This window comes from Lonchura striata, chromosome 15, assembly GCF_050655825.1.
Source record: "Lonchura striata isolate lonStrDom1 chromosome 15, ASM5065582v1, whole genome shotgun sequence".
NCBI lineage: Eukaryota > Metazoa > Chordata > Aves > Passeriformes > Estrildidae > Lonchura > Lonchura striata.
The window spans coordinates 8517949-8538358 of record NC_140717.1 but is presented as its reverse complement, the minus strand read 5'-3'; the positions used below and the strand labels follow the sequence as shown (position 1 = coordinate 8538358).

The window sequence follows — 20410 nt, the reverse complement described above, 5'->3', positions numbered from 1 at the left end:
GCACATTTTTAAAAATTCAAAATGCTCACTGTTATAGAGAGAGAGAGACATTTGCAAGCAGAAGAGCTCTGTACACACAGTGTTCATGACTGGAGACTCCCTTCAAGGAATGCCACAACACCTCAGCCTGCCAGCTTTGCTATCTTGGCATCTGACTGGGAAATGCAAATACTCAATCTTAATCCTTCATTCCCACATGCTGACATGTATCCAAGGGGAACTTCTGTGAATGTTGTTGTCATTTCCATATAACTTCAGCTGCTGCTTTGCTTCCCAGAACCTCCCCACCATGTGTCTCAGTGCAGTGTTTTCCAGGTCTTTTGGATTTGTTTCCCTAATGGAAGGCAGGCTTTAGTGTGCATGTCCTTATCAGAAATCTGGGCAGGGGAGTTGAGGGCATTTTCAGTGAGCCCACAGGTGACACCAGGCTGGGTGGGAGTGTTGATCTGCTGGAGGACAGGAAGGCTTTGCAGAGGGATCTGGACAGGCTGGATCCATAGGCTGAGGCCACTTGGGTGAGGTTCAACAAGGTTGATGGGAGTTGGTCTCTTCTCCCAGGTAAAAGCAATAGGGCAAGAGCAAATGGCCTCAAGTTGCACAGGGGAGATTTAGGTTGGATATGAGGGAAAATTTCAAGGAAAGTGTTATCAAGCATTTGAACAGGCTGCTCAAGGAAATGGTGGAATTGCCATCCCTGGAGATTATCCAAAGGATGTGTAGACGGGGCACATGGGGACACAGTTTAGAGGTTGACTTGGCAGTGATAGGCTGAAGAAGACTCCTAAAATCAAGTCCAGCCATTAACCTAAGTGATTCTGTGATTTTATGTGGAGAAGAGGGACAAAACTTGTGATCGGGTTGTTTTTTATAAGGCTCTTCTCTTTCTAATCCCCTCCAACAGTTTTCCACAGATTTTTAGATTCCTCACTAAATCCTTTAAATAATATGATAATTAAAAATCCCCCTTCTAATATACATTTTGTTTTGAGACCCACTAAACCTGACAACTAATTCTGGTTTGTTGGCTTAAGAATCATAGGAAAAATATAAGTAGAAACCCTGGGCCAGGACTCTGGACTCTGACTATCACTAGAGAAAGAACAAATTATGTGTAATGCTGTTTTCCCGACCTCTCCTCTGTTTTTAGAAACATGAAAAATTTCATCTAGCTATTGCTTATGTTAGAAAGTTGTGTAAAAATTAGAACATAATGAAGACAAATTTTAAAGTGGTGTCTGCTGCAGTTCTTGGATGTGTCGTCTCAATTGCCTCCTGCTTAGAGAGCGGCTGACAAATCCAAGACCTTTCCCAACATGTCAAAACCAACTTTTTCAAAAGATTCAGTAGCTGTGCCAAAGCACCTTGCCTATTTGTAAGCAAATGTGTAGGGTTGGGATTGTCTCTGCCAGGGCCAGCATTCATGCAGCTGGCTCTTTTAAATCAAATTGATTAATTACGATATACCTCCTAATTTTTCAGTAGGCAAGTCCCTGCCATTTCTTGCCTGCACAAGATTAAACTTTCACATTGCATACCCTGTTATAAGACTTTGTCTGGAGTAGGTTTGGGTGTGCAGTGACTGCTCCTGGAAGGGTCTGGGGATTTGGCATTACTGTCAGGCTTCTTGCATGAGGTTCCAGATAAAGTAGGTGTGTGAAAGCCATATTAGCATCTGTGGTGGAGGACACCTTTTGATAAGAAGGATGTGACTTATTCAGGTTCTTCAGAGGTGTTGACTTGTTTGGTTTGGGATTTTGAGGTGGTTTTCCTGCTGTTAAAACATGTTCTTTGAGTGAAGTGCCTGCCAAGAAAATGCCTGGAGAAGGCAATAGATTAAACCAAGGTGGACTGACTTGGTGGGTTCTGGCTGGCATCAGAACATCCCTATGGCTGCGGAGGCACAAGCCTCAGGATGTGTGTGTTTCCGAGCACCTGCACTGTGGTGTAACAATGCCACAATTTATTCAGCCCTTCTCTGTGACAGAACTGCATGTGGCTGAATAATGTGCAGCCAGGGGCTGAAAGCAGCTGGATCCTAGATACAGGTGTTTGGGAATGCACACTGTCAAGAGAGGCTTTAGTCCAAACATATCCTCACTAAGAGTACTTTCTGCATCCTCTGGGCGTCTCTTGATGCTGTTATATCACTGGGCTCTGCTGGAAGTGGTAAGGATGGAAGAATTTTACTTTTTCCTTCCACTCTAAGGTGTGGTATTGATGTTTGTTGTGGCTGTGAGCAGAAGTTTGTACTTGTATTACTCCTTGGGCCAGATTCAGATCCTATTTATGTAGGTATAAAACTGCTGTGTTGTCCCATCTGTGTAAGGGAGGTTCCAGCCTCTCTGGCTGTTTTTAGGTTTGGCTCTGCTTGGTTTTTTGGTTGGTTTTCTCCTTCCTTTAATTGCTTTCCTTGCTGACAGGGGAGAACTCCATGGGAAGTGATCCAGCAAAGTTTTAAAATAACCTTTTAGTGTGGGTTTGGTTTTGGTTTTGTTTTTTTTTTAAACTCTTGCTCAAACTTTTAAATATGTGAATTGTCTCTGTGAATTCTGAGTGCCTCTGAAACCTGCCAGCCAAGCCTAAATCTTGCAGGAGGTGTGGCCACATTTGTGTTCTCAGAGCTCTCTGGCACAGACACCTGGTACACCTGTGTCTCCTGCTAGTTTCAGTACTGTCATAACTTCACCCCTCATGCCTGTTTCTCTGGTACCTCCTGTTTTTCCCAAGGTTATCTTCTAAAAATAGAATCTGTTACAGATTTTCACTCCCCCACACCCATCTTGAGGACAATAATTACCAATGAGATGATTTTAATTATGCTGAAAGGAGGGTGATGCATTTGACTCTGCTCTTTGAGGCATTTTTTTTTTTTTCTGGCAGGGAAAAAATTGCACAAATTGCTTAGTAATTTCCTTAGGTGACAAATATAAAGCGAGTAGCTTTTGAAGTACTTAAGCTTGAGTAGTTAAACATTTGATAAATCAAGGGTTATCTGAAAAAAAAAAAAATTGTGATATTTTGGCACCAGCAGAAGTCAATGCAAAGGTCTCAATTTGAATAGAAAATCTCTTAATTTCCTTAATTGTTGTTAAACTGGTAGAGATAGCTGTGATATCTGTGCAGAAACCAAAGCCATGCTCAACCCAAGTGAACTGGGATGTTTTGGATGATGCAGTTATCTGTCAGCAGCCAGAAATGAAAACATTTAGAGCATTCATAAGACAGAAAAAAACTTCTCTAAAATGAAAAAAAAACCCAACAAACCTGAATGAAAGCATGTAAGTGTTTGAGTGGATGATGCTGACTTTACTGTCCTCTACAGTATGCCTGCAGCAGCCCAGAGCGTATTGTCATACAAACCAAGAGAAATAAAAGGAAGATGTCTCTACAGACTACATGATGGAACTGGTGAGCAATTGCTCTGATAGTAGAGTGCTCTGTGTGTGCTAATTGCCTACAGATAGAGATGCTGTGTAGAGGAATCATTGCTGGCACACTGACACAGACTGGCAAACTAAACTGTTTAGTGGAAGGATAAGAATCTACTACAGCTCTTTAAAATCACCCTCAATGTGAGCACCTCATGATCAAACGTTACTTTCTCCACTGTGAGTAAAAGCATAGCACATTTCACAAATCATCCCTTAAAATAAAACCAGATTGGTGCATAAGAGACCAAGTCAGCACAAGCATGCACTGTGCTATACAAGTAGCACTGTATGTTCTTAGGCAAGAATGTACAGTGCTACTACGCAGAGTTCAGAATGAAATGGGAACAGTGATGGTGCTTCAGGTTTTACAGCCACCTCTGTGCTTGACTTTGACAATTATTTATTACCACTAATATTGTGCTTTGTAAATTTATACAGTGCTTTATGAAGTAAGACATGTTTCCTATTTTAAAGATCTTATAATCTTGTGGGCTGATAAGGGGTGCAGATTATCCTTTGGATGTTCATAAATAGCATTAGCGCTAAGAGTTTTATTAGCGCTGGGTCCTTTCAAGCCTGTGGGTCTTTTTTTTTCCTTAACAAGACTTCCCTAGTCAGGTGCTGAAATAAGGATTTTTACAGCATGATGTTCCAGGCTGGAATAATGTGGGCATTCTTTAGTCTTGCTTGTAGTGAAAGAGCAAAACCCAAGCAGAATCCCAGCACAGTGGCTGTTGCTCTGCATGGGTTTAATCCACAGCCTTTGCTCGCCTCTCTGAGACCACAAATCTGGAGTTTGGGGGATGGCAGCAGAGAGCAGGCTTAGGAGGTTTGTGTGTGTGCTTGCGTGTGTTTTAAATAAACAAACAATGCAACAGCAACTACAACAAATTGTGAGCGGTGCTAATTTGTTATAGTGCTGTCTTGCCTTCTGGCAGTGTTGATTTAGGAGAAGCTGAGCAGACTGGAATGGATGCAGGGAGCTGCTGGTTCTCTTGCTCTGTATATGGTTCAGCATAAAATACTTTTAAGGGTCCTGTCCTGAGGAGCTTTCAGATTACAGGATAAAGCATGTACATAGGCTGTCAATACCCTTTTCAAAACCAAATCTTGAGCAAATGTACCTTTCCCCCTGCCTTGTTCCACCCGTTCTACTTTCTCAAAATGAAGTTTTAAGTCTTAATTCATGACAAAAACCTATAATTTGTGTACTTTGAAGACTGCCAGGAAATCCTTTACCTTGACAAGAATAGCATGTAGGGAAGGAAGGAGGAAGATCCTGTGCTTTGGACTGTAGCAAAGTTTTCAACACCTCATGACCTTGCTGGGCTGCCTTTCATAACGTGCCTGGGGCTATAATCCCCCAGGCTGGGAAGCTGTCTGTCAGGGAGGGCTGGCCAAATGTGCCGGAGGTATCTGCAGCCCTGGACTATTGCTGTGCAGGGCTGCAGGACAAAGCCAGCAGGATGGAAACCTTGCTGGGAAGAGATGGATTTTGGAAACATACGTAGAGTCACCTCCCTGCAGTCTGTGAGCTGAGTTTAAATAATGCTTGAAGTCTCAAGTGAAGAAGACGGTGGGAATAGAACAGTCAAAATAAGAAGTAGGGGTTGAGGAAAAGGTGCCAAAGAAATGAATTCTGAAAGTGAATATAAACTGTGCTTTCCCATTAGGTCATCTTCAGCTTGGAGAAATTTGGATGCAATACAGGCAGCTTGCAGAACTTTTGAGTCTGTTAGGCCTTCTGCTTTTACAAGCACTAATGGCTTTCTGGCCTCTTCTCATTTGCCAGGCTCAGATGGCTGAGACTTCTTGGTGGCTGCAAAGAATCAAAGACAAAGGATTCAGGGTGATGGGTTAAGCATATGACTTGGAGGGATGTTTGGTAGGCAGTACAGTCTTAATACTGCTGGGACCAATTTTTAGAGTGCTTTGCTTGAAAGACTTCACCGAAGTGAAACTTAAAACCAAAGATTTCTTTGCTAAGTATAAGGCTGTGTATGGTCAGTTTTGGGGGAAAAGAAAAGTGGATAAGTGCTAAAAGTGCTTAAAAAACTTAAGGTATCATTCATATTAAGAACTGTTGCTGGATCTACAGATATGGGTAAAGGGAGTGAGATTTTTTTCTTATTGGAATAAAGCAAGGCAGCAATGCTTGTTTTGTGTGCACTGTGCTCACTGCTCTGGCTTATGGTGAGAGAGATGACATTTTGGTCCAAGACACTACACCCCTCAGCATGGAAACTATAGCAAGCTCATGATGTTGGCAGTATTGTGTATGCAGATGCTCCTGTGCAGACTGGATCACTCTGCAGAAACATTTGCTGAGTCCACACAAGAAATGAAAATAAACAGGCCGATTGGGAGGATCTTTATCAAACCTGTTCCCATTTTTCCTAGTACTCTGAGGCTTTGTTTGCTCTAACAAACCATGTAACTAAGGAGTCTGAGTCACAGTCACTAGTTCCAGCTGCCTGCCTCATCCCTGTCCTGGAGATCCCTCCCCAGTTGCAAGGACAGTTGAAAGGGTCATGCATTTGCTCCAGTATTACTGCATTTCACAACCTGCTATCAGCTTGTACCTGTGGTGACTCACAGCCCTAAAGCAGTGCTGCAGCTGGGAGTGTCCTGTAGGACAGTCTTGGCTGGAAGAGGGTCATGACATTCTTCCTCCTCCTCCGTGCAGGTGTGCTCCTGCCCTCAGAGATGCTCAGCATGAGGTTGCCACCCATGCACCCCCTGCCAAGTGGCCTACCTTACTGAATTACAGGGCTCAAGACTGACACTGTCTAGGATTAACTGAAAGGTAGCAATGATCCTTTAGTCATGTCCTAAATTCTTGCATTGTAAAGGGAGAATTCTGTACAGGCTCAGAGGTGGCTGGGAAACAAAAATTTTGCTTACCAAAGGGGCCTTCGAGCTACTTCATTCAATATGTTGTTGTTCTTTTCATGCAGTAGGGAGTAAATAAATGAAATTAGCATTGGACATTGGAGCTGCCTTTACTACTTGCAATGCAGGTACAACTAAAACTGAGTTTGCTCAGTTGTAAGATGAGAAGAGCCCAGAGTCTACTGCTGGTCACTCAGTGGTCACAAGCTTCTGAAGCTTTGTTTTGTGCCACTGCTCTGCTTCTGAGATCAACTGTGCTCTGCAGATAAGCAGGAATTTTTAATGCCAGATTCTGGCTGACAAGATCTGCAAGGTCCATGCCTCTCCCCTTCTCCTCCCAGTAGAGGTTTGGGTAGTCCTAGTCTCCTGTGTGTCAGCAGTAACAACAAATGTATAATATACAAGCACTCTGTTTAGGAGTTGGCAGGAAGCTTTATTTCTGACTGCAGTGAGATGTTCTAACAGTAGGAAACACCTTTGCTTGAAGCAGTTCTCCGCTAAATTCTGCCCTAGAGGAGAAATACAACTATGGGGAAGAGCTCTTACTTCACAGAGGCAAGAAGCAAATTTGATGTAATCTGGGTGGGAAAAACCTCATGTTTGAGCTGCTGTTCAAGAAATACCTTTATGCACCATTCAGCCTGTATTAAACTGAAAACTGCTGGTATTGCTGAGGGTTTTGCAGAGTTCTGATCCTGGGAGATGCAGCCAGAGTTCAGGTGCCTCTAATGCTGTGCAGAGCGTGATCTTCTGGAGAGGGGGGAACTCCAAGTTCCTGGGGCTCTGGCCCATGATGCTTTAAGTGTGGTAGTTAACTGTGGGTTGGCCTGTTCATGCTGGCATTGGTCTGTTCAGACTAGTTTCAGCAAATGCTTTTGGTTGAGCACAGTCCAGGTCAGTAGGCAGTTGCTTACATTTCACTTCTTCATTGTATTGACAAGATTTAAAAATCTTCAGCCTACAGCAGTCAAAACAGGGTGATCTGAATACAAAAGATCTATTATTTCAGTGTGAAAGGAGTTTGGTTACAGAGTTGTGGGGATAAGTATGCAGGTGGGAATGATGGGAACACTGTCCTGGGCCTAAGCCCAGCAGATGTTCAGGAGGAATGAACTACCTTCTTATACTCTGTCCTTTCCATGACAACCTATTCCATTTCTCAGACCTGTGTCCTCCTTTATGTTCTCTCTCTTTCAACATAAAGTATTATAGGTCTTTTTCATTTGGCCTTTTATCTTTGAAGGCTGATAATCAATAGTATTCTCATTTTTTAAATGTAAGATTTCTATCTCCAGAAAAACAGCTGGAGACATGCAGCCATCAAAGTGATCACTTCACCATGAGGATCTAAAAACCCGTGTTAGATCCCTGCCAGGCTGCAGGTTTATTTCTGTATGTTTTTTGGTGGGTTTGGGCTTGGTTGGTTTGTTTTCACTGGGGCAGTATCACCACTTGTAGAAAGTAACCTGTTCTTAGCATCTGTCCTGAGACTGCTCCATGATAATCCTGCTGGAGCTGATTAGAGGAACTCCATGGGAAGGATATGCACTACAGAGGATATAACCAGCCTGTCAAACCTAGGGTAGCTGTGATATGTGCCTTTCCCTGACATGGAAAAGATGATATTGCTTTTTCCTTTGGGCAGGGGAGGATGGAATTATAGATCTTAAGTTTTGCGACGCTCATACAAGCTGCAGTTCACCATGAATCAACTTGATCTCCAGTCTCCAAGAATGGAGATTAAGTTATCAGTGAAGCATCATTATAAATAGGAGAGGGTATACAGTGTCGTCTTCTCTCACCTTGCACCGAAGTATCCAGCCTGGTCCAATGCCATAACATCTTTAGAAGATATTTTCAAAGGCTTGGGAAGTGGGACAGGGAACTGGGGACAACAGAGCAGATTAGGTTTGAAGTGTTTCTTCTGCTGCCTGTACTGTGTCGGGAATGAGACCAAAGCTCTGGCACCAGGCTGCTCTTGTCATAGAGGCATTTTCTACATGGTGATGATATTTCATTGCCTGAATTTCTGGGCAGAAGGAAGCTGGTGCAGACATCGTGGGATCTGGTGGTTTTGGATACATGTGAACTGGTCCCCCTGAAGCTCAGTGCTGTTGGGAGTCATGAACATAAGTGGCCAGGGAGCATCAGTAAGAAACTGGCAGAGTACTTCTGTTCTGCTTCCGTCACAGTTCAACAGCTGTGGGGAGATGGGTGGAGGGGAGGTTGTTCTAGCAGTTACATATTTAAGGCAGGTGGCTGTTTTAAAATGTACGTTTCAATTTTGATTGCAGTATTTTAATTGCATTTAACAGCGTCCCTGCTGGTTCTCCATTCTGCATCCGTGCAGCCACGTTCTATTGATGGCCTGTTGTGATTTCAATGGAACATCATGGGATGTACCTGGCACGTCGGGCAGCACTGGATGGAGGTGCCTTTAGCCCAATGTACCTGGCATGGTAAGCGGCAACCAAGCGGTTAAATCTGCATTCTACTGCTCACAGTTTCAGCTTGTATAGCAAGGTGTTCCTGCTTTGCTGCAGTCTTGCACTGACTGGAAATCAACTTTGCTCTCCTGATTTTAGTGCTTTCATGCACAGAGCCCCTACCCTTTTCACCCATGCAGATTCCCCTTCCCTGGGAAGTTTGCCATGCAGTAGAAAAGGGCCTAGCTATGTCAAGCTGTCCTTGTTGTTCTAGACTATGAGAGAAGGGACTGGGAAATCATCTCACTCTTTTTTTTTTCCTCTCCTTTTTGGGCCAGGAGCTGGTAGCAGTTGAGCAGGTATTGCCCATGTCCCAGATATCTAAATGTTGCCGCACAGAGGTACCAGACAGGTGCTCATGTCCTTAAGCAAAGCTGTTTCGTTTCTTGCAGGAGTTCTGCAAGAGTTGCCTTGGGGAGCTGGGAGGGCAGCTCTGCATGGACTAATTGGAATGTAACAAATTAAACAAGTGCTACTTTCAGTTTGCTGATGTGGTCTCCTCTGCAAAATGACCCTCCATCCTCCATTTTCGTTCTCTTTTCCATGCCCACACCTGCAACATCAGTTGCACATCCTGATCTGTCCTGCATGTTTTCTCTCCCTCCCCCAGCTCTGCAGACTTCTGCCTGAGTAGCTTCACATGTTGGTCTTAGCTATTTTAAAGTGCTAAATATTTGTGTGAGAAAAACAAGGGTGCTGCATCCTGTTTTCTGCTTGAGCCTTCTTCACAGAGCTTTTGCTGCTTCACTGCTAGTGATGAAAATGCATGTTTGTGCCTCAGCTTCTGAATTCTGCTATCTGACTGCTCGTAGGGGCTGGAGATAGGGAACCATTTGGACTAACAGTTCCAGCACTTCTCCCCATGCTTCTTGTGAATACCTTTAAAAGTCATGGGCTAATGACCTGCCAAGTGCAACTCCTGGGGGCAGGTTAGTGGCTGTGAACCATCCTCTACACTGACACCTCTTAGGGTCCTGGTTCGGTTGGGATGTGGGGAAAGAATGATCAAATGAGCCAGTGGGGAACAGGAAAGCTCTCTTCCCAGTGGGGTCATTAAGTGCTCCAAAAAAAAGTTGGTTCATCTGAAACTGAAGGGTGCGGAAGTCAACCGTTTCAGTTTCACTCAGTTCCAGCAGCAGCTGGACACAGCATTTTTAATGTCATAAATTGGTGGGAGAGAGCAATGTAGGAAAGAGTGGATTTCATTTTGTCTTGTTCTTCTCCATGCTCACTGCTGCAGTGTTTGCTCAGTGCAGCTCAACTGCTTGGGAAGGTGGAGAAATAAGTAAGCAGGCCACTGTCTTTTCATGGGTCTATTATAAGATACACAGTACACTGACGTTTTAACAGGATCTAATTTGATACATCACATCTAATCTGTTTGTTGGTTTTTATCTGCAGTACTGTTAACTCACTGTTCAGGTGCTTGGTGTCTAGCCTTCTCATCCAGCCACAAATCCTCTACGTGAAATGAGTGATTCCTTAGATCTGTTTATGATTGATTCTTTGCTTCACTGGTGTTGCTTCTTAAAAGGTAAACAATATTCATGTGCTGCAATCTATAACTCAGAGATGAAATCAAATAGCAGCTCCTGCCAGAGGTTGCTAAGATAATACATTTAGCATTCATTCAGCAATTATTTTTAGGTAGAGATTTAGTGATATTAAAGAGAATCAAACCTGTAGTGAATATGTAGATTTTTATACTGTTGAAAGGGGTGAAGGGATTTCTCTTCTCCTCTGTTTAGTAATTCCATTTTCTGTGGTGTCCAGAGTCTGTGCAAATTGAGAGCAAATGAAGTTTTTCCTGCTGTGTAGTGAGAGCAGCACAGCTCCAGGAGCAACCTGTGTTGTGCACAGCCTTGCTGCCCACGGGGTCACAGTGTGCCCGAGGCTGGGCACAGCAGCTCACAGTTACCCAGCTCCTGGGGTAATATTGTGTATTTAGATACTGTCGGCTCTTAGCTTGCAAAGCTTTGTTTGATGTGTGGCATCTGCTTGCAGCATTACTGTATTCTGTGATTTGTGCCCTGTACTTCTCATGTCTTTGCATGTGCTGTGTGTCAGTGTCATGGTATGGTGGAGGTAGTGGAGAGCCTTAGCCTCATTTCATTCCCTTCTAGCATGGGAGTATTTGAGCAGGTTCACTGCTCTGAAAAAAGTGTGTCTTGAATGCGAGGAAACCAAGCTGAATCTGGGAAAAGACCATCATTGCTCCTATTTGTCCAGAGCCTTCTGTAATCCTCTTTTAAATGCAAAGGGGTGAAATTTTGCACACCACATTCAATGTTTAAAGACTGAGGCCGCAGTGAGATGTTTATGTATTCTCGAGGTCTGGGGAGTTGGGTTTTTTACTAGAAATGCACTTCAGCCTTTTCTGAACCAGGGTTTCTCTGAACTGGGACTATATTTTCTCTGGGTTCTTATTTTTATTTTTTTTTTTCAGAAAACAGAAAAGGAAGGGTTATTAAAAATGATACTAAAATACAAGAAGTATAAACCCACTGTGATTTTTTAGGACTTTGGGGGGTTGCGGTGCTGTTATTCAAATGTTACAGTTTAAGAGACACTCTCTGCAAACTAATGGATAGCAAGGGCTTTCTAAGGCTGCACCTGCCATTTGTTTGGTCAAATAATTTTTAAACTCACAGTTGTCCTTGGTCCCATGCTTTCAGCTAGAAATGAGATTCTAGGAATGCCATGAGCTAAGGAATAATGCCTGCTTCTCTTCTGCTAACAACTTTTCCAATACACCTTTCCTCCTCCACCTCTGAAATGCATCATGGTTGATGAAGGGTTTGTAAGTAGCCTCTATGAAATATCTGGACTGGATTCATTTTTTGTTGAGGACTGCACAAGATACACAAAGCAGGTTGCTATAAGGCTTTTGTCAACAAAGGGACATCAGCTAAAGGAGTGTTCTCTAAGCCATGCTCCTGTCCTGGTAAAAGCCCTGGGGCAATTCTGACAACATTTTAAACACAATGCTCTAAGCTTGGTTGAAAGTTTTGGTGTCTTGATTCATTACATTATTTATTTGGGGTTGTTAAATCCATGTTGGACTTCAGCTAACACAATTATTTGATAGGCAGGGTTATACTGCTTACACTGTCCACTGTTTTTGAAATCCACTGAAGGTATTAGCCTACCTTATACATATATCCTACTGAACATGAACAGTTCTGTAAAATTTGACATGTGAAATAAATAGTAATTTAAACAACTTGTACTATGCTAGTTTTTATGCTGAAGAACATACTCAGTAATAGTAACATTTTTCTTGAAGGTCAGTAGCAGAATTAGAATTCTAATTCTGTTTCCAAGGCTTTCTCTGTAGGCTCATTACCTGGTTTCCATATCATTTAAGGCAGAAAGAAAAAAAAGTAAAACAAAAAAAAGTAAAATGCTAAAAATATTCTGCATTAATAACTGTTGTAAGCCTTAAGGCTTAGACAACTCAAAACACAGTGATTTCTATACCTCTGCTTTAAGTGCTACATCAGTGGGAAATAAGCCCACTTTAACTTCAGTAACATCATATTATTATTCCTACTACTTTGTTAAGGCAGAAAATATTGACTGTACTGTTTTGCTTCCTTTCCCATATTTGTCCTTTATGAAACACTATAAACCATAGCCAGGGATTTTGTGTGTTACATGCATGGAAAAGCACCATGATGTTTGTAGTAAAATTGTAGTAGTAGGCTGTTTCATGCTATCTTGAGCAGGATGCAGTTATATAGTGAGATGCTGTTAAGTTGCAAGCCATGTTTTTGTCCTCCCCTATCGATGTAGCTCAGTGACCCAGAATTAAGGGTTCTTACTGGCCTGGCTAGATAAAAGTGGGTATTTTGTGTCTCTGTGCTGCTGCTTCTTCCCCTTAATCAGCAATTCTGGAAGCAATCCACTATAACCAGACACGCTGCATCCTCTATCCTGCAACTCTAATCTGACTAATTACATCAGAACACTGTTTTTAAGTTCTGAGCACTGCTCAATGGAGGTAGCCCCTGTCCTGTCACATTTTCTGATTCTGCAGGGTGAGTTTCTATTCAGAAACACTACAGGTAAAACTAGCACCATGGCAAGCCTGTACTTCCTCCTTGGCTGCCACCCTTTCTAAAGCTATCGAGCTCTGGGAACAACATCCATGTGCACAAGGGCGCTGCAGTGAATCCACCATCTTCTTGGGTTGCCATCCATTGCTGAACCAAAATCAAACAGGACAGCAGAGCAACCTTTTTAGCTGTGGGTCAGGGTGATGAGCCAGAGGGATCTCTGTGGATGATGCTAAGTTAGGTGCTGCTGCACTGAAGAGGCACCAAGAAGTTCCACCAAAAGCATAAGCAAGCACCAGGCTGACCAGTAAAACAAGCGAAGAGCTGTGTCGTGCAGAAGAAGGGAGGCACCTGCTTGTTGGGAAAAGTACCAGGGTAGTCAAGCAACAATGCTGGAGGAAATATTTCATTTGTTTACTTTTTGGTAGCATTTTTTCATAAAACAGAACTTCTTTGTTGTGCAGAAATGGATTATGTAAATTTACCACCTTTCTGCCAATTGTAATCTTTCTATTTATCATCACATTGTAAGAATCAGGTTTGAGGGAAGCAATTTTTTATACTAACTGCATCACTCCTTATTTCTTTCTGTTGTGTACCTATACTTGGCACAGAGGGAACATAATGCAATCTAATGCTTCATCATTTGAACTCTGATGGGACAGTGTAGTAGCAGAACTCACAAACAATAAAAAAATTAACTGATGATGATTTTAAGGGAGATTTTAAGTTATTATTTTCTCTGTGTTTGTGGCTTGCTTCTCCTTCAGTAAGAGAAATGTTTCAATAATATGATGAACTGGGAAAAGAAGAAAGGAACTAGAGAGCTAAATGGTGATTATTGTTAATTTAGTATTTAATTCCTCCTTTTGAATCTCAGAAACTATTTAAAATCAACTTTAACAGACAAATGCTTGTAGTAGTTGGCACTTTCAAACAAACACACAAAAAAAAAAAAAATTAAAATTGATCTTGGATTCCCAAATGCAGTCCCAGATTGAATTCTGGGCTTTATGGATTGTAATAACTACCAAACATGCAACTGAAGTTAGTTCTGACATATCTCAAACTGGGTGTTTCCTACAGTCTATACTACTGGGAAGCCAAATATAAGCATCTAAACTAAAATACATCATGACTATTGTTTGTGAAATGCATTAATTATATGCAGGTAACCAAAATTTTCCTCTCTTTACAGTATTTCAGGATAGAGAAACTGTGACTTGAGATATGTTACTTGCCTCTATTATTTTAAACAAAATTATTTCAAAATTAAAGAAAAAAGTTTCAGATTTATGAAGACATTTGGTGACATTTAGCTAGCTCAGCATCCTGAATTTCAGCCAGTTGAGGGGCTGATTCTAAACCTACGTGTTAATGGCTTGGGATATGGACATAGCACGGGGAGTGGTTTTTAAAGCAGTTTTTCATACTCTTAAGGAGGCTTCCCATTCACACCTCCGTATGGGTTATTCCCTCTTCAATGGATTTAGTTGCAACATTTCATTTTCTCAACTCCAGAGCAGCTGGGTGTTATAAGATTTCAACACGTAACAGCCAAGAAACAAACTACACATTAAAGCAGGGAAGCTGCAGCTTATGCTAATTGTTTTACATGCTCAGATATGCAAATGACAGTGAAGTAGATGCTTCTCATTTCTTCCTCTTTTTCTAGCTTCTCATCCTCCCTTCAAGTCTGTGTCAGGAGAGAAGAGCTTTCCCCTGTACCTAACTATTGTTTTCATGCTGGTATCTTTTGAATAGTGATTCCAGCCAATGATGATTGCTTTTGTAAAAAGATAATTACAAATCTGATTTTTGAAATACTTGAATCCAGTCTTAGCATGAGAAATATTTCTCTCTGTATTCCCAGCAGGATCACAGCTTGCAGGGTTCAGTGTACTCAGATCTCCCTAGTCAGTGTCAAGCCTTACATAGCCTGCACTGTGTTAAACCAGTCTATTAAATGTAACCTGTTCTAGTGGAAAGAGCAAGCTCATACCTCTCATCCTCCTGTTTTTCAGGTGGTAAGGTGAAGGTGAAAGAAAGAGAAGGTGGAGATGGAACTGCCAAATCATGCCAAACAACTGCTACTGCAGCTGAACCAGCAACGAGCCAAAGGTTTCCTCTGTGATGTGATCATTGTGGTAGAAAATGCCCTGTTTCGTGCCCATAAGAACATCCTGGCAGCCAGCAGCATGTATTTCAAATCCCTTGTCCTGCATGACAACCTGATAAACTTAGACACGGACATGGTGAACCCCACCGTGTTCCGGCAGATCTTGGACTTTATTTATACTGGCAAGCTCTTAACGACTGACCAGCCTGGTGAACAGAACTTTAATGCTCTCCTCACCGCAGCAAGCTACCTCCAACTGCACGACCTGGCAGCTCTCTGCAGAAAGAAGCTGAAGCGGAACGGCAAGTCCTTTGCTAGCAAGGCCGGTGGCCTTGGTGTTGGGAGATCTGCCAGGAGTCAGAGACTTTCCACTGCTTCAGTCATCCAAGCTCGCTATTCAGGGTCAAATGAGGGGTTGAAGGGCTCGCACTCAAAGGAGCTGTCAAAGGGAAAGCTCTCTGATGATGAGGTCTTCATCAGCAGCTCTAACCAAGAGAACTGTCACTCCTTAAGCAGGGGAACCAGCAAGAATGGTGGTGGGAGCAGCAGTGCAAATGGGAGCACTGGTGACCAGGAGCTAGGCCTTGACCTGTCCAAAAAAAGCCCCTCACTCCCTGTTGCAGCCTCCCACGATGACACGCAGCACAGCGAAAGCCAGCAGGGCTCTCCCCAATCTGCCTCAGCCCCTGCAGCCAACAGTGCCTCATCGTTCGACGAGTCTGGCGTCGGAGCCCCCCACAGCATGGCGGACAGCAGTGACCCCATGGAGATGGATCTGAGCGAGGAGTGCCACCACTCACTGACAGAGAGCAGCCAGCGCAAGGGCCTCCGGCACTCGTCCCGCAAGAAGGAGTGGATCAAGAAAGACAACGCCTTTGACCGAAAGGAAGGGGGCAAAGACAGGGACGAGGGTGAAGGGCTGCCCAATGGTATTCTGCTGGGGCCCTTGTCCAAGTCTGTGGAGAGGAGTCTGGCTGGGGCCTATGGGGCAGACCTGCCCTACCCATGTAAGGAGGAGGTAGAAAACGGTAAGGAGAACAGTGACGACAGTGGCCAGAGTGAGAGTGAGAGTGGTGGCCATACCAGTGCCAACTATGTCTACCGGCAGGAGGGGTTTGAGCCAGTGGCCTATGGTGACAACCTGTATGTCTGTATCCCCTGTGGCAAAGGCTTCCCGAGCTCTGAGCAGCTCAATGCCCATGTGGAAACGCACACCGAGGAAGACCTTTACATCAAGGAGGAAGGCACATACGGCAGCAAGGATGAAGCTGAGGATTTGTCCAACCCCAATCAGTCCTACGCTGCGGAGTCCCGACCCTTCAAGTGTTCAGTGTGTGAGAAGAGCTACAAGGATCCAGCCACGCTGCGGCAGCATGAGAAGACTCACTGGCTGACGCGGCCCTTCCCTTGCAACATCTGTGGCAAGATGTTCACACAGCGTGGCACCATGACACGGCACATGCGCAGCCACTTGGGGCTCAAACCCTTTGCTTGTGAGGAATGCGGGATGCGCTTTACCCGGCAGTACCGACTAACAGAGCATATGCGTGTCCACTCAGGAGAAAAACCTTACGAATGTCAACTGTGTGGTGGGAAATTCACCCAGCAGCGCAATCTGATCAGCCACCTGCGAATGCATACCTCTCCCACATAAGCCAAAGACTCCAGAATGAGCTTCAAGCCCATCCGCGGTGATTTACCTTTCTGTAGACTTGCTGCTTAAAAAAAAAGAAAAAAGAAAAAAAAAACCAACAAAAAAGGGGGCAACTCCCCATACTCTGTTCAGTCATGAGAGGCCTAAACAAATGTAGCTTTAACATTTAAAAAAAAAAGTTCATTTTTTTTCCTTTTTTTAAAAAAAGAAAGGTCCACAGCCAAGCTGATGCATTTAGTCCCAATCTCCCTTCAAATTTTGATGACCTGGCAAGAAATGCCTCTTCTTTTTGCACACATCGATTTCATTGCCATATTGCTTATTTGGAGCAGGTAGGGGGACCTTGGGAAACTTTCAGCCTCTGCTGGCTCCCCCTCCCTGCCTCTTTCTGTGTTCCTGTCACTGTACTCACTTCCTTTTAAAACCAAACTCAGTAGGGGTATTTCTTGCCATTAAAAAAAAAACAAAACACACCTTTTCAGTGGCCTAAGTAGCTGTGAAATAACAGCATTCTCAAGTGCAGAAGCTGTGTCTGTGGACCACCTCACAGGGTTGGCAGTCCCTCCAGAGACCGTGGGAAAGCCACAGCAGTGGTGGAGCCCACCCCTGTCCCCCTGGGCTGGCGATGGTGTGGGGAGCAGCTCTCAGGGCTGCACCAGTCCCAGTACTTCACTTAAACAAATGGCGAAGCCTACCTTACCATCCCTCCCCATTTTGGTTTTCATCTTTGTCCTTGGCACACATAACCACGTGCCACTTTCTCCCATAAAACATGCAAACCTCTTTTGCCTTACCCATGACTGAACAGGGACTGGATGCCCTGGGAATTTCTTTCAGTGAGCAGGGGGTCGTCTTTACTTTTCTAGTAGTTTCGTATGAATATTCTTTGCTTAGAGGTACTTGTTTTATTAAAGGAAAAACCATTGTAACGTTTATGTGAATGTTTGAACTGGAAGGTCTGAGGTTAATTCTAGGGTGGGTGGGTGGGGAAGGGGGTTTGATGTAGGCTGGACTTGCTACAAGTTCCATAGGTACTTTTTTATTATTTTTTTTATTTTATTTTTTGTGTGTGTGTATGTTTTTAGCTTTCCTCCCTCACTAAAGAGCAAGTTTGTGTGGACAGACTTGTTACCTTTGCTACCTCTTAAATTCATGAGAACAATAAGATGGTTAGTGAAAGATTAGGCATTTTTTTTAATTGTAAGTAATTAAATGTATAAAAGTAGAAGCTAAATTAAAGTTAAGGGATTTTTACCACCCCGTCCTTCCATCAAAAGTCAACTAGAGAAATGTTAAAGCAAAGCTTGGCCAAAGACAAAGCAAAAAATACACTGAGCTAGAGGCTGTGTTGGCTGCTTGGACTGGCTCAATTTGCAGTCTCTTGGCTGTCTGTAGTCACTTTTAGATAAAGCAGAAAACTTCTCTGAGGTTTTTGGGCCCTTTCCAGCTTTGTTTATTGAGTCTGGATACTATGGGGAGGGGAAAATGTCCCCCTCATCTTCCACTCCCCCAGCACATCTGGGTCAGTCTGTAAACACCTGGCAGGACAGAGGGTGAGGGCATAGCAGCCTATAATTTACTAGAATCCAGAGTGCAATAAGGTGGGGGAGAGGAGGAGAAAGCAAACCAAAGTGTTTCATATCCTCCCTTTTAGACAATTTAACACACGCACACAAAAAAAAAAAAAAAAAAAAAAAGGAAAAAATGTAAAGAAAAAGAAACAAAATGTTCTTGCAACATCTGCCTAAGACATCACAGCCAACAGCTGCTATTGGTTTAGGAGAGAAGACAGAGAACTTTGCCCACCAATTCTTGGCCCCCTTGACTTTGTTGGCGTGACCTTGTGGAAAGCTATGGCTTATTTCAAGCCTCTCGTGACTGTGGTGGTAAAAATTCACAGCCAGTAGAATCATCCCTTCTGAAATGACTAAGGTTTACACTTGCATTTTTTCATTTGTTGGTTTTTGGTGTTTTGTTGTTTTTTTTTTCCCACTCAAACCAGTATAGTCTCTATGCGTAAGTTTTACCAAACCTCACGTTTTGTCTTTTTTTTAAAAAAAAAACAAAACAAACAATTTTTTAAAGTTTTGACCAAAAAAGAAAAAGAAAAAAATGAGCATTTTTGACTAAAACAAAGACATATAAGCTTCATTTTCTATTGGGGTTTTTTTTGCCTTTTTTTTTTTTTTTTTTTTTTTTTCATTTTTTGGTTTTTGGGTTTGTTTTTTTTTAAGGTAGACTAGTCCATGAGAAGTTTTTGGGTCAATTGACTGAACTGAAGAAACTGGAATCCAGGCTCCAAGCAATAGACAACCCAAAGGCGCTGAGCCTTGGCCTGGTGTCAAGTTACAGGGAACACTCGCCCCTCTCTAGCCGCTCCCGTGTGCTTCTCCCAGTGCCATTGTCCGCTTGCTCCCGGACGCCTGCGAGCCCTGGAGCGCGGGAGGGATGCATGGCCTTTTGGTTTTGTCTAATTGTGCTGAGACGCGCTGTTTTCTTTCCGGGAGTTAAGTGGGCTTTTAGCGTCTTTAGCACTTCCACATTTTTCATATATATTGAATTAGATTCTTTGTCAACCCTCCACCCCCCCCGAGGATGTCCCCAAAATAGTCTTTGGGAAGGACAGGGAAGGCCGTGCCATCCACCTTGCTCTCAGAGGGAATCTGAGCAGAGCCAGGGACAGCTGTGAAAGATGAGTTCCTCGGCACTTTCACCCCGCCTTTACCTCCCCTCCAGCCACCCAGAGCGGAGCTGACCCCGCTGCGGCTCGCCTTGGAGCCGCCCTGCCAAGGGCTGAGCTCCGACAGCGAGGGCTGCGGCCGGCCTGGGCGCTGGCCGTGCTGCGGGCTGGATGCGGCCCTGGCCCCGCGGTGGCGCTGGGGACGCCGGCTGGAGCTGCCGGGAGTCACCGTGAGGCAGCGGCTCTCCTGGGACCGAGCGGGCCGAGCCCGGGAGCAGCCCGAGGCACCGGCACGGAGCTCGTCAGCAAGCAAACCCCTGCTCCCCCTCTCTTAATTCCATTTTTACATGTGTGTGGTGATGTAGCTTCTCCCCCTGCCCCCTCTTCATTTTTTACTTAAGCCTTGAGAATCACGTTGAACTTTCAGGACCCAATGCTATTTTTTTAAAACTGTTTTTTGGAGCATCTTTTTTTTTTTTTTTTTTTAATCCCCTCCCCAGCACTTAAACAGTACGACATAAAGTCTGTGTACAGCAAGAGTATTGTACAAAAGGAAATTATGTTCTTTTTTCAAATAGCTGTGTAAAGTTGTGTTCCATAGACTAAGTATAAACAACGTTTTCCAAATTGCGACAGTAATAATGAATAACTAATAATACTCAAAACTTCAGGGACTGTTTCAGGCCTGCTTGGGGCCTAAACACTCAACTGCATTTGTACGACATAGTATTGTATCAACATTTTTCTGTATTTTAATGAGAAAGCAAAACACTAGTTTCATATTTAAGATTTTAAGAGTTTTTTGGGGGGGAGGGGAGGGAGCTGTGTTTTTGGTTTTTTTTTAAATTTTATTTTGAATTTTTTTTTAAATACACAAAGAGCCTCAAGAGGAAAAAAACAATTTAAAAGGAAAAAAAAAAAAAAGAAAAGAGGCCAGGCAGCTTAAGTATATGCTTTAGTCACTTAGTTCCAGAATGTTTTCGGAATAACAGGAAAAAAAAGATAAAATAGCAAAAGTTGTATAAAAGAATAAGAAGCTCATACCCAAATTCACAAAACTATTTTTTAAACCAAAGCACATTTGAATGAG

At 43.3% G+C, this 20410-nt stretch overlaps 1 protein-coding gene across 14 annotated transcripts in view; it reads left to right on the top strand.

Moving 5' to 3' along the window:
* HIC2 (HIC ZBTB transcriptional repressor 2) overlaps positions 1-18395 on the top strand; it is a 72399-nt gene extending 54004 nt beyond the window's left edge. For 6 of the 14 annotated variants that reach the window (XM_077787305.2, XM_077787306.2, XM_085593110.1 and 3 more), the window contains one exon: positions 14892-18395. In XM_077787305.2, the coding sequence (XP_077643431.1) occupies positions 14928-16640 (1713 nt within the window). In that variant the 5' untranslated portion in view covers positions 14892-14927 and the 3' untranslated portion in view covers positions 16641-18395. Of the gene's footprint in view, positions 1-7623; positions 7716-8638; positions 8783-10210; positions 10344-14891 lie in introns of those variants that run through there. The other 8 variants (XM_021550001.4, XM_021550000.4, XM_085593104.1 and 5 more) reach the window with 3 other exon arrangements.
* Positions 18396-20410: the final 2015 nt, after the last annotated feature.